The sequence below is a fragment of the Microcaecilia unicolor genome, chromosome 2 (genome assembly GCF_901765095.1).
Source record: "Microcaecilia unicolor chromosome 2, aMicUni1.1, whole genome shotgun sequence".
NCBI classification, from domain to species: Eukaryota; Metazoa; Chordata; class Amphibia; order Gymnophiona; family Siphonopidae; genus Microcaecilia; species Microcaecilia unicolor.
Window position 1 is genome coordinate 60,319,248 of NC_044032.1, and position 13,819 is coordinate 60,333,066.

General features: G+C 45.3%; 2 protein-coding genes across 4 annotated transcripts in view; both read left to right on the top strand.

The window, feature by feature from the left end:
* WDR7 (WD repeat domain 7) overlaps positions 1-13,819 on the top strand; it is a 754,216-nt gene that overhangs the window by 156,252 nt on the left and 584,145 nt on the right. For all 3 annotated transcript variants that reach the window (XM_030192974.1, XM_030192976.1, XM_030192975.1), the window contains one exon: positions 5,881-6,076. In XM_030192974.1, coding sequence (XP_030048834.1) covers positions 5,881-6,076 — 196 coding nt within the window. The remainder of the gene's footprint in view (positions 1-5,880; positions 6,077-13,819) is intronic.
* On the top strand, positions 1,360-1,892 carry LOC115462898 (ubiquitin-40S ribosomal protein S27a). Its single transcript, XM_030192977.1, has one exon. It carries the CDS (start codon positions 1,405-1,407, stop codon positions 1,873-1,875), a length of 471 nt encoding a protein of 156 aa, XP_030048837.1. The 5' UTR covers positions 1,360-1,404; the 3' UTR covers positions 1,876-1,892.

Sequence of the window (13,819 nt, forward strand, 5' to 3'; positions counted from 1 at the left end):
TTTTGCTGCTGCTCTAGACCCTTTCCTGTTTTTTAAGTTTAACTTTATTAGTTTTACAGATAAATAAACAAACCAACAACTTAATTCAGTAACAGTATGAGATGACCATTGTTGCACACTGCATATACATAGTGTTATAAACATTATAGCTATTGTAATGGCTCTGAGGCTCAGCTCCAACAGGATAAGCAAAACAGTAGGAGAGCTGACACCTTTCCTCACCAGCCCAGGTACAGAACCCCAAGGGAGGTTGAAAACCCAGAAAGGCCCTGGAAAGGAAGGGAACCCAGCCATATAGTCATTCCCCGGAAGCCCAAGAGTCAGTCTGTGGTGGCGAGCTTGGATGCAGAGTTAACCCAGTATCCCTGGCTCACCAAGCAATATAGTATGAATTCACATCAAGGCTGGGGGGAGGAGGGGCCTGCATGGGCTGACAAGAAAAATTCTGAGACAGAAGGTGAGCAAGCTGAGATGGACTGGTTGGAACAGGTAGAGCTTCAGACTGCCTCAGGGTTACCCTTCCTTGGAGGAGAGGAATATAGAATAAATTAAACAAGCAGGTCAGTGTTCAACTGCCTTGAAGCTATTGTGAATTCACACCATCCTAGTGAGTGGTACCAGATGTTTGCCAGTGAGCCAGTATGAGGGTAGAGGGACAAGGCTGAGTTGCACAGACACTGGGTCTGTCTGAAGAAGTGTGAACTTGGATTCCTCCACTTACCAAGTAAGTGGAGGAATCCAAGTGAACTTTAAACTGACTGTTTTCGCCTGTGTGAGTGTTTTTTTTTTAATTTTTATTTTTTTATTTCTCTTCAATCTGACTGAGCTATGCTTTCGGTAGGAAGAAATTTAAACCTTCCTGAGTTTTATGTTTGGCTGAACATGAGGATTTGAACTGATTACTGCTGGAACTTCACCTGAAGGGGAGGGGTACAGTGCATTCTTTTCTGTTTCTTCCATGAGGGTTTTTGTAGACAGTGCACTGCCCAAGCTGTGTGGATTACAACAGACTGCATATACCAAGAAATAATTGTGAGGGTTGTGTGGTGCCAAGGATATTATAGCTACTAGGCAAGGGGAACGGTGTTTTACACTGGTTTTACTTGAACTTTTTATTTATTATTATTTTTTTTATCTTCCTTTTTGCTCGGGGGGAGGTATCTTGAGTAGAAGTAAAAGGATCCCAGGCTGGATCGGGATCTGGATAGCAGTGTTTTTTCTGTTTTTTTTTACTGTTTCCCACATCCCAGTATGCCAAGGAAGCGAGAAGCACCTAAGGAGGTTCCAGTGAGGGGACACAGCCAAGGGACCCATTACAATATATGCAATAAAGAAATAGTTAAGAATAAGGGATGCAGCTCTTTCTCCCGGTCCGCCATAGTAGGAGGTGGATTCGGCGGCAGGATGCAGATCTTCGTGAAGACCCTAACGGGCAAGACTATCACTCTCGAGGTCGAGTGTTCAGATACTATTGAAAATGTCAAAGCTAAGATACAGGATAAAGAAGGCATTCCTCCTGATCAGCAACGACTGATTTTTGCTGGCAAGCAGCTAGAAGATGGTCGCACTCTGTCAGACTACAACATTCAGAAGGAGTCCACTCTCCATCTTGTGCTGAGACTCCGTGGTGGTGCTAAGAAGAGGAAGAAGAAGTCTTACACCACTCCCAAGAAGAATAAGCATAAGAGAAAGAAGGTCAAGCTTGCTGTACTCAAGTATTACAAGGTTGATGAGAATGGGAAGATCCATCGGCTGCGCCGTGAGTGCCCCGCCGAGGAGTGTGGTGCTGGAGTCTTCATGGCCAGCCACTTTGACAGGCATTACTGTGGCAAATGCTGTCTGACATACTGCTTCAACAAACCAGAAGACAAGTAAATGTATATATAATAAAACAGCTTTATAAATGTAAAAAAAAAAAAAAAAAAAAAAGAATAACGGATGCAAGGATAAATAACGTACCCAGGTAGAAATAGAGGTGTAGTATAGTATAGGATTTATTTATTTACAAAGCTCATAACTCACCAAATCACCATAGTTCAAGAAGGGGTACAATCAAACATTTATATAAACAAAAGCATAATAATGCACAAACTCAGAAGAAACACATTGAAAATAAGGGGTAACAAAAATAAGCATTTGTAAACAAATAGGCCTTTAAAAACCTGTGAAAAACCATCATTTGTGTTACGTAATGTGACTGATAGCATGCTCCACAGGGGAGGAGCATAAAAAGAAAAGGTGCATGTACAGGTTAGAGTAAGCCTACCATTGACCAAAGAACCAAATTGTATGTAGACTAGGAACGCATACATGATGACTGACTGTATGTGTGGCTGAAGAAGCAAATTTAAACAAGCAAAACACAAATATTATTGTGATTTAAACAAGAACATAAGCAATTTATATTGCATATGTTGCTCAACGGGCAACCAGTGAAGCCATATCAGAGCTGGGGGTGATATGATCTGAGTGAGCCATGACCCTATAACCTGTAGAAAACCAACAGCAAAGACAGAAGAGTAGAAGCAGGCAAGCCATGCAACATTATGGGGCCCTTTTACTAAGGCGCGCCGAAAAGTGACCTGCGCTGGTGTAGACGTGTGTTTTGGATGCAAGCAGGTCCATGTTTCAGCACGTCTGGGGAAAAAGGCCTTTTTTTGTGGCCGAAAAGACATGCGGAAAATTTAAAACCAGCGCACATTCATTTTCGGACTGAGACATTAGTGCCAATTACCACCAGATAACCATGCGGTAGAAAATAGAAAATATTTTCAACCGCATGTCAAAAATAGAATTACCGCCAGGAGCACTAGGTAGCCGGGCGGTAGTTCCAATTTGATGAGCGTTAGGCGCCTACACATGCCTTAGTAAAAGAGCCCCTATGTTCTCAGAATCCACACAGAGCATAAGTAGTGCTTGAATTACAGTAGGGAAATCAGATTCTGCTGAGATAGGATGCAGGCGTCTAACTATCTTTAGCTTGTCGAAAGAGCTCTTCTTTACAGAGGTAACATGTGGATGGAAACTTAGAGGAGCAGCTGAGAAGGTCAAAAATTTACATCAGGCATGGATGTTCTAAAATACCATCCTGGAAGCCCAGGCCAAATATATTTCGTGTATTAATAAAGGAGGAAGGAAGACCAAATGACAGCTGACAAGGTTAAAAAGTGAGGTAAAGGAAGCTATTAGAGCTAAAGGAAAATCCTTCAGAAAATGGAAAAAGGATCCAACTGAAAATAATAAGAAACAGCATATGGAATGGCAATTCAAATGCAAAGCGCTGATAAGGAAGGCAAAGAGGGACTTTGAAAAAAAAGATTGCATTGGAGGCAAAAACATATAGTAATTTTTTTTTTTTAGGTATATTAAAATCAAGAAGTTGGCAAAAGAATCAGTTGAACTGTTAGATGACCGAGGAGTAAAAGGGGCACTCAGGGAAGACAAAGCCATAGCGGAGAGATTAAATGAATTCTTTGCTTCACCGAGGAAGATTTGGGAGAGATACCAGTGCCAGAAATGATATTCAAAGCTGATGAGTCAGAGAAACTGAATGAAATCTCTATAAACCTGGAGGATGTAATGGCACAATTTGACAAATTGAAGAATATCAAATCACCTGGACCAGATGGTTTTCATCCCAGAGTACTGATAGAATTGAAAAATGAACTTGCAGAACTATTGTTAGTAATATGTAATTTACCTTTAAATCAAGCATGGTACCGGACGATTGGAGGGTGGCCAATGTAATGCCAATTTTTAAAAAAGGTTCCAGAGGAGATCTGGGAAACTATAGACTGGTGAGCCTGACGTCTGTGTCAGGCAAAATGATAGAGACTATTATAAAGAACAAAATTACAGAGCATATTCAAAAGCATGGATTAATGAGACAAAGCCAACATGGATTTAGTAAAGGGAAATCTTGCTTCACCAATCTGTTACATTTTTTTGAAGGGATGAACAAACGTAGATAAAGGTGAGCTGGTCAATATTGTGTATCTGCATTTTCAGAAGGCATTTGACAAAGTACCTCATGAAAGACTCCAGAGGAATTGGAGAGTCATGGGATAGGAGGGAGTGTACTATTGTGGATTAAAAACTGGTTAAAAGATAGAAAATAGAGAGTAGGGTTAAATGGTTAGTATTCTCAATGGAGAAGCATAGATAGTGGGGTTCCCCAGGGGTCTGTGCTGGGACTGTTGCTTTTTAACATATTTATAAATAATTTAGAGATGGGAGTAACTAATGAGGTAATTTAAATTTGCTGATAACATAAAGTTATTCAAAGTTGTTAAATTGCAAGAGGATTATGAAAAATTACGAGACTGGGAGACTGGGTGTCTAAATGGCAGATGACGTTTAATGTGAGCAAGTGCAAAGTGATGCATGTGGGAAAGAGGAATCCAAATTATAGCTGCGTAATGCAAGGTTCCACATTAGGAGTCATCGACCAGAAAAGAGATTTTTTTTTTTGTCATCGTTGATAGATTGAAACCCTCTGCTGAGTGTGCAGCGGCGGCTAAGAAATCAAATAGAATGTTAGGTATTATTAAGAAAGGAATGGAAAACAAAAATGAGGATGTTAAACTGCCTTTGTATCGGTCCAAGGTGGGACCGCACCTTGAATACTGTGTGCAATTCTGGTCACTTCATATCAAAAAAGATATAATAGAATTAGAAAAGATACAGAGAAGGGTGATAAAAATGATAAAGGGGATCGGACGACTTCTCTATGAGGAAAGGTTAAAGCAGCTAGGGCTCTTCAGCTTGGAGAAGAGACGGCTGAGGGGAGATATAATAGAAGTCTATAAAATAATGAGTGGAATGGAACAAGTAGATGGAATTGCTTCTTTACTCTTTCCAAAAATACTAGGACTGGGGGGCACGTAATGAAGCTACAAAGTAGTAAATTTAAAATAGAAAATATTTCTTCACTTGATGTGTAATTAAACTCTGGAATTCGTTGCCAGAGAATGTGGTAAAGGCGGTTAGCTTAACAGAGTTTAAAAAAGGTTTGGAAGGCTTCCTAAAGGAAAAGTCCATAGACCATTTTTAGATGGACTTGGGGAAAATCCACTATTTCTGGGATAAGTAGTATAGAATGGTTTGTACTTTTTTGGGATCTTGCCAGGTGCTTATGACCTGGATTGGCCATTGTTGGAAACAGGATGCTGGGCTTGATGTCCACGCCAGCTAGGCGAACGACAGGAGGTAGAAGAAAAGTGTTACCTCATGTCACAAAGAGGGCCTTAGTTTTAAGACGGTGTACCAAACCATTACCAGCCAGCCAAAAAACAATAGCACCGTAACTGTCAAAGAACTGGTCACCATAAGAGCCATCCCCCAGGGTATCAGGTGCACATAATAAAATGTCATCTACATAAAAATGATAAAGATCATGGGCCCTAATAACACGTAAAGGATGTATGTAGAGAAGGCTGAGCCCTGAGGTACCCCATGTTGATAGGGTGCCATGACCATGAAGACACCATTGTCCCTGTTTTGCTGTTACAGGTTTACTGATAGAAATATTGTTGCATTTTCAATGGGAAAACTGCTATTTGAAAACTGAATACATTTTGCTCTGAAGTGGGTCAAAACTTATCAAACTTTATCCCATGTTTATTTTTTTTAATCCAAATTATTTTGAGTAAAGTTGTGGAGATATTATGGACAAATGAAAAACAATGAAAAATTATTTAAAACTACATGTTCTTGTTTTCTTATGCCTTTACTAAAGTTGTGACTTTATTTTTCAGTAACAGTTTGTTGTTTGATTGTGGTGAAGGGAGACTTGAGGCACATGTCTTCTATTCTAGGATTTGTTTTTTTTAAATAGCCTATTAATAAATCTAACTGAATAATTTAATAACTTCATTTCAGGCAAGAGTCCAGCATTGCATCTGCTCTGTAGCCAGTGACCATTCAGTGGGACTCTTGAGTTTACGTGAGAGAAAATGCATCATGTTAGCATCTCGCCATCTCTTCCCTATTCAAGTAATAAAGTGGAGACCATCAGATGATTATCTCATAGTGGGATGTTCAGACGGCTCTGTGTATGTCTGGCAGATGGATACTGGTAAGGACATTGTAAACTGATTGAAATGTTTAAATAGTATTCTTTTACTGTGTTCACAGACGAAGGTCTGGGGGTAGATTTTCAAGTAACAAACACTAATGTTTATATGAATGTGTATGTGTCTGTATTGTTCAGCTAACAGTATTATTATGAATTGTAGATACCGATATTGTATTCTCATTGTATATCTTATATGCTTACTGATTTTATAGTAAACTGCTTTGATACCTGAGAGGAAGAGTGGTATGAAAACAAGTGGCAATAACAATTGAAATGAGGTAGATTTTGAATGATTTTCGTAAGACACTGGTCCTCAGGCAATAGCTAAGATGAGAATAGATAGTAGTGAGACTGGACAGGACACACCTGAGAATATTGAAGGAACTTTGAACAGTTCTGGTAGCTCCACTGTGTGACCTTTTTAACACTTTATAGAATCAGTAGTGGTCCCAGAGGTTTGGAGATGGGTGGATTTAGTGCTTTTCCACAATTGGCAGGATGCTAGCTGGTCTCATCTTGAGGGATGAGTAAATTAATAGAAAGGATACTTACGCAGAGAATAGTGCAGTTTCTGGAATCCAGTGGTTTACGGGATCTAAGGTGGCATGATTTTACTAAAGGTAGGTCTTGTCAGACAGTTTCTGTGACTTTGTGACGCAAGATTAAAATCAGTAGAGAATACTAGATGTGGTGTACTTAGATTTCAGCAAGCTCTTAGACACAGTTCTACATAGGTGACTCATTAAAAAACTGAGCTCCTTTAGTATGTGCTGTAAAGTGACTGACTAATTTAAAAACTAGTTGAATGGGATGTGACAGAGGGTAGTAGTATTAAATGGAATTCATTCTGAGAATAGGAGTGTTGCCAGGATTGATCCTGGAAGAGAATATCACCTTGGTGTAGCAGGAAGTTACTTAATGTAAATGAGCGTCAGCTAGGATCACGTTACCCAAGTACTATCTTCTTAAAATCCTAACTGTAAACATAAGCATACAACATGCATTGAAACAGAGGAAAAAGCCTCAACAGACCCTACTATCTGGCTATACAGCTCTTAAGTTACAGGAGTTCTCACTGTCATCATAGGCTTAAAAAACCTCTGTAGTTAACCATATTTTATTCCAAAAAACTTTAAGTAATAACACTTATCTCAGTGTTTGAGTCGTCTTCAAACTGTCATCACTTAGTTATCTTCCCAAGTCCAACTTTGGTTTTAGACAGGCTGGGGCCCTCTCCCCCACTCTCTCCACCCCCCATTACTGCCACACGTAAAACAACTTTAAATGACTTCTTCACACATGAAACACAGACCTTCACCAAATGTAGAACAAGGGATTAGAAATTAGAAACCGAAATATGAACACCAGAATTGAAACTTGGCATCACCACAGGGGGCCTAGGTCTCCCCTCCCCCCCAATTTTGGACTCAGACTCTCCAAAATTAGCCATTATTGCTGTGGCTGGCAGGGATCCCCAAACTGTGCCAGCTGAGGACCACCTCCTCTAGTCCGATAGACAGAGCTTTCCAAATTCTGCAGCTGGTGGCTGTGTCCTCAAGCTGCTGCCACCATTCTGTCCCTCCCCCCTCACCAATGTATGAAGAAAAACAAAGCTTTAACAGGGGTGGGTCAGCAGTGCCAGCAGCAGTTTGAGTGTTGCTGGCTGCAGAGCTTGGAGAGTTCTGGCTGTCGGAACTGCAAAGGAAGAGGAAGTCTTTACCTGGAGATCCCTGCCACCTCAGGTATTTATATTTTTTGTTCAGGCGGGGGCAGACAGCAGGGAGAATATTTGGTGCCCACCCACATTTGGCAGGAAGGCAGGGCTGAACTTAATCAATCATCTGGCTACGCCACTGAACACGATACAAAGTCATCTGTGATACACAAATCCCAGAGTTAACATATTCAAGTTAATAAATTAAAAATGAAACCCTTTTTTTCTACCTTTGTTGTCTGGACATTTTATTTTTCCATCGTGGTGGTCCCAGTTTTTTCATCTATCTTCTGCTAATTTTCTTTCTAGTGATTTTTGTCCATTTGTCTTTTCTTCTGTCTCCTGTCTTGTTCTATTCCTTCACTACACCTGTCTCTGACATATTGATCCTTCCTTTATTGTTTTTTCTTTTCAGCCTCTCTATCCACTCAGATTTCACTTCCTTTCTCACCCTTCTCCTTCTTTTAACTTTTCAGCTTTCCATATTCTTCTCTTATTCTCTAGCTGTCCTATTTCCCATCTCTACTTCCCCAGCCTGCTGTTACATAAGTACCAGGGGCGTAGCTACGGGTGGGCCTGGGTGGGCCCAGGCCCGCCCAATCTCTGTTCAGGCCCACCCACTTTGTCCTAATCCTCCAATCAGGAGGATCTTCTAGGTGCTAGAAGTCATTGTCAGTTCTGCCGCTGCGCAACTACATACATTTAGGCAGCCACCAGCCGGCACTGGCAGCAAAAATAGACAGCAGCTCTCCTACCTGTGGTAAGTGCCTTAATTTTTTTTTTTGTGAGAATCCGGGTCGGAATGGAAGTTGGCCGTTCTAGCGCCACTGCTTCAGTTCTGTGTTCTCACTCCGAGCTGGCCTGCAGTCTATTATACTTTCTAAAGCTAAGGATGCGTGCTCGCCGTCGCTGCTTACAAGTTGGTACACAGGCTGTTCTGACCATTGGTCTCAGGGCGCCTAGCTTGCTTCCCCCTCCCCCGTACTCCCATGGCATGCTCAGAAAAAATCTGATGCCGCCAGTGCTGCAGCTTGGCTGGCCGGGTGTCCTCCACCATGCCAGCAGTAGCTGGAGAAGTTATTGGGTCCTTGCTGGCTCGCTCAATCAGCCTTGAGTTGAGCCCCCCACCTTCACCTATACTGGCGCTACAACGGATCCGATTTGAAATGCGTCCCCCGATAAGGACTCAATAATGGCTTCCGGTTTCATGAAGGATTTCAGTGAGCATGGCTGCGTTGTAGATGATAGATTATAGACTGCAAAAAAAGCAAAAGGTGCAACTCTAGGTAACTTATTTTGTGAAGACCTGTTTTCGGTGGTGAAATCATCAATTCCTTTAATTTCGTCAGCAAAAGATCTATCTTGTGTAGGTATTTTGATATTTAACTTAAATTTCTCATGAACAACACGATCTCCATACCCCTCCCCCAATAAAAGAAATCAAATATTTAGGGGTCCTTAAACTCCATTAGGTGCTGAAGCCTCAAGCTTTACTTTTGGCACCTGCACATAATAACCGCAAGTTATTTTCTGGGATTTTTTGAGGGAGGCAAGGGCAGGAATAGGCGTTCCTGCCAACTGGTTAGGACAGAAGACCTTAGGTGGCAAGTGCTCACATGGTAAATGTTTTAAATGGCAACCCACCAACAATAAAGTTTAATATTGGTGGGTTTCTGGGTCCGGGTGGGCTCAGTGCCCAGTTAAAAAAAAGGTTGTATATTTAATAAAGGTGAGTTTCTGGGTTGTGGTGGGCTCTACAGTGCCCAGGTTAAAATAAAAAAAAAAAAATAGGTTTTATATTAATTTTTTTTAACCTATGAATTTACATTTCACATTCATGTATATACATAAATTCGGAAATTTAAGAAAAACAATTTGTTGTGATTAATACATTACAAGAAAAATGATAAAGGTTTTATATTTAATGTAGGCAGGTTTCTGGGTGGGGGTGCAATCGCCAGTGCCCAGGACCTTAAAAAGCAAAATGTTTTTTTATTTAATGCTGTTGTGTTTCAGGATGGGGGAGGGGGAGATTGGGAAGGGCAGGGAATGGGTAGAGGTAGGACAGGGCTATAGGGAGGGGTGGGGGTGGGGGGTAGGATAGGGCTAATGCCTAGCTATGGGAAGGATGGTGGGAAAGAGAAGGGCTGATGCTGGGCAACGGGGATGGATGGGAGGGGGGTAGGGAAAGGAAGGACTACAGGACAATTTTTAATTTTTGGTCCTTTATTTTGTAATTGTTAAGGTTGGTCTGTGTTCTGCCTGTGACTGAGCAGGCATGTGCTTTGTGTCAGGATCTATGAGTCTGACTTGTCTGCCTATTCCAATGGGATGTATATTGCTGTTGTGCATATTGACTGCTGCCTTTTTAAAGGTACTATTACTGGTATTCGTGTTCAGAATTGGTGTTAAGGTTTGCAGCATAGGCTCTAAGAAGCTTATTTGCAGGATATAGTGTTACTTCACAAAGTACCTGGCAGTAAAGGGATTCTGTGTTGCTATTATTGAGGTGCTACCAGAATTTGAATACTTTTCCTATGGAAAGCTGTTAGAGGAAACATTCTAGCTGTGTTCTGTATGTGTTCCGAGACATGCTACTTATACGTATATACATAGTGCCCACCCATATTAGCTCTGGGCCCACCCAAAATGTCAGGTCTGGCTACGCCACTGATAAGTACATAAGTATTGCCACACTGGGACAGAACAAAGGTCCATCAAGCTCAGCATCCTATTTCCAACAGTGGCCAATCTAGGTCACAAATACCTGGCAAGATTCCAAAAAAGCTCAATACATTTTTTCTCCGAGGACAAGCAGGCTGCTTGTTCTCACGACTGGGTTGACGTCCACGGAAGAAAACTTCACGGGAGGTCCCGCACGCAGGGCACGCCCACCGCGCATGCGCGGCCGTCTTCCCGCCCGTGCGCGACCGTTCCCGCTCAGTTTTTTCCTTTCCGCGCTGGAGAGAGACGTGTTCACGTCCCTCTCTTAGTCAGCCCCGGAAACCGGATTGCGGCCTAGCCTGTGTTTTTTCTTTATTAGTGTATGCGTTCGCGTTATTTTTTCTTTAAAAAAAAAATGAAAAAAGAGTTTTCCTCGTAGTTCCTAGTCGCGAGGGTGCGTTGTCGCAGCCTTGTGGCCACGTGATCGTTTCTTTCTTTTTTTGGGTGTGCTTTTCACCGCCACCATCGACGATTTTGACTTCGCCGACGTGATTTTTCCGTCGATGTCCTCGAAGGTCCCGAGCGGATTCAAGAAGTGTGGTCGGAGCGGCCGGCAGATCTCGCAGACCGATACTCACGCTTGGTGTCTCCAGTGCCTCGGCCCGGATCATAATTCCAAGACGTGCACCTTGTGTCTCGGCTTAAGGAAGCGGACGCAGGTGGCGAGGCAAGTTCTGCGGGACCGTCTTTTTGGAACTTGCGCCGGCCCTTCGACGTCGACCTCGACGGCATCGGTGTCGACGGCCGGGTCTTCGGTGCCGGTACCGATGTCGACGGCGTCGGCGCCGTCTATGGCATCGACCCCAAGAGCACAGGTACCTTTGGCCCGCCGGCCTGCCGGCGACGGCGGTGGTGAGCGGCCGCACGGGCAGTCTGTCCCGGCCACTCCCGCTGTTCAGGGCCATCGGGACCGAACCCTGTCGGATCCTATACCTCAAGGCCGGGGGGGGGCTCCACCTCCTCCTCGTCCCATCCGCGGTGCGCCGATGACGGGCAAAGCAAGAAAGCCAAGAAGCACCATCATCGGTTGCCCATGACGCACGAGACTGGCAGCTCCGGGACATCGAGGGACGACTCGACACCCAGGAAGCGGCAGTGCCGGGAGGAGCGTTCCCCCTCGGTCGAAGAGGTGTCGCTGCGCCGGTCCGCGGGTATCTCGGTACTGTCTCCTGGACCCGAGCAGCTTCCAGCACCGGCACCCACACCGGCCCCCTGCCTTTCCCGACAGCGGGCTTCGACGAATGCCTCTGAGCCATCCTTCCCGGGATCCTGGAAGGGCTGATGCACCAGGCTCTACCGGCACCAGGCGTGCTTGTGCCCCTGGCGCCGTTGATAGAGGCGCTGGTGGGCTTTGGCCCAATGCTGAGGCTTCCGACGCCGCTTGCGGCACCGGTGTCGACCGCCACTCAGGTGGAGTCCCCGTTGACATCGATGGAGGGAGCTTCGTCCCCGCCGGCGTGGGAGTCCACCGCTTGACGCCATCATCGAGGATGTGGTTCCTCGCAGTCGAGACGGGCCCGGTTGCGGTCTGAGCTGAGAGTGCTCATGTCTGACACCGAGGAGGAGGCCTCGTGAGGTGAGGAGGAAGACCCCAGATATTTCTCCTCAGAGGAGTCTGTGGGCCTTCCCTCCGACCCCACTCCTTCACTGGAGAGGAAGCTCTCGCCTCCTGAGAGCCTCTTCTTTGCCTTTTTTGTCAGGGATATGTCTATCAGCATTCCCTTCCCCGTGGTTACTGTGGATGAGCCGAGGGCGGAGATGTTCGAAGTCCTCGACTATCCATCACCACCTAGGGAGTCTTCCACGGTGCCGTTGCACAATGTCCTTAAGGAGACACTGCTTCGGAGCTGGTTGAAGCCACTATCTAATCCCACCATCCCCAAGAAAGCGGAGTCCCAATACAGAATCCACTCAGACCCAGAGTTGGTGCGGCCTCAATTGCCTCATGACTCGGTGGTCGTGGACTCTGCTCTCAAAAGAACACGGAGTTCGAGGGATACCGCCTTGGCGCCCCCTGGGCGGGAGTCTCGCACTCTGGACTCGTTTGGGAGGAAGGCCTACCAATCTTCCATGCTCATGACCCGCATCCAATCATACCCAGCTCTACACGAGCATCCACATGCGGAATAATATGCGGCAACTGGCGGACCTGGTCGACAAGCTCCCTCCGGAGCAGTCCATGCCATTTCAGGAGGTGTTCAGGCAGCTGAAGTCGTGCAGAAAGTTCCTGTCCAGGGGTATCTATGACACCTGTGATGTGGCATCTTGAGCTGCGGCCCAAGGTATAGTGATGCGCAGACTCTCCTGGCTGTGTGCCTCTGACCTGGACAACCGTACCCAGCAGCGGCTGGCGGATGTCCCTTGCCAGGGGGATAACATTTTCGGCGAGAAGGTCGAGCAGTTGGTGGACCAACTACACCAGCGGGAAACCGCTCTCGACAAGCTCTCCCACCGGGCGCCTTCAGCATCCTGTAGTGCTATAGAAATGCTAAATAGTAGTAGTAGTAGTAGTAGGTGGACGTTTTTCCCGGGCCCGGCAGGCTGCACCCTACACCTACAGCAAGCGTAGGTACACCCAGCCGGCCCGAAGGCCTCCTCAGGCACAGGGACAGTCCCAGCACGCTCGTTCCCGTCAACACGCTCGATCCCGGGAACATAGCCGCCATCAAAGTAGCCGTGCCGGACGGCCTGCCAGTCGGGGGGAGGTAGAAAGTTTTTCACCAAAGGTGGCCTCTTATAACCTCCGACCAGTGGGTTCTCCAAATAGTGCGGTGCGGATACACCCTGAATTTGGTCTCCACTCCACCAAATTGCCCACCGGGAGCCCAATCCTTCAGCTCCCATCACAAGCAGGTACTTGCAGAGGAACTCTCCGCCCTTCTCAGCGCCAATGCGGTCGAGCCCGTGCCACCCGGGCAGGAAGGGCAGGGATTCTATTCCAGGTACTTCCTTCTGGAAAAGAAAACAGGGGGGATGCGCCCCATCCTAGACCTGAGAGGCCTGAACAAGTATCTGGTGCGAGAAAAGTTCAGGATGCTTTCTCCCCATGATTCAGAAAGACGATTGGCTTTGTTCCCTGGATTTAAAAGATGCTTATACTCACATCCCGACACTGCCAGCCCACAGACAGTATCTCCGATTCCGTCTGGGGACACGTCACTTTCAGTATTGTGTGCTACCCTTTGGGCTCGCCTCTGCACCACGGGTGTTCACGAAGTGTCTCGTGGTGGTTGCGGCATACCTACGCAAGCTGGGAGTGCACGTGTTCCCGTATCTCGACGATTGGCTGGTGAAGAGCACCTCAG

Excerpts from the sequence above, each read along its gene's own strand:
- LOC115462898 (XM_030192977.1), top strand. The coding sequence starts at position 1,405 with ATGCAGATCTTCGTGAAGACCCTAACGGGCAAGACTATCACTCTCGAG.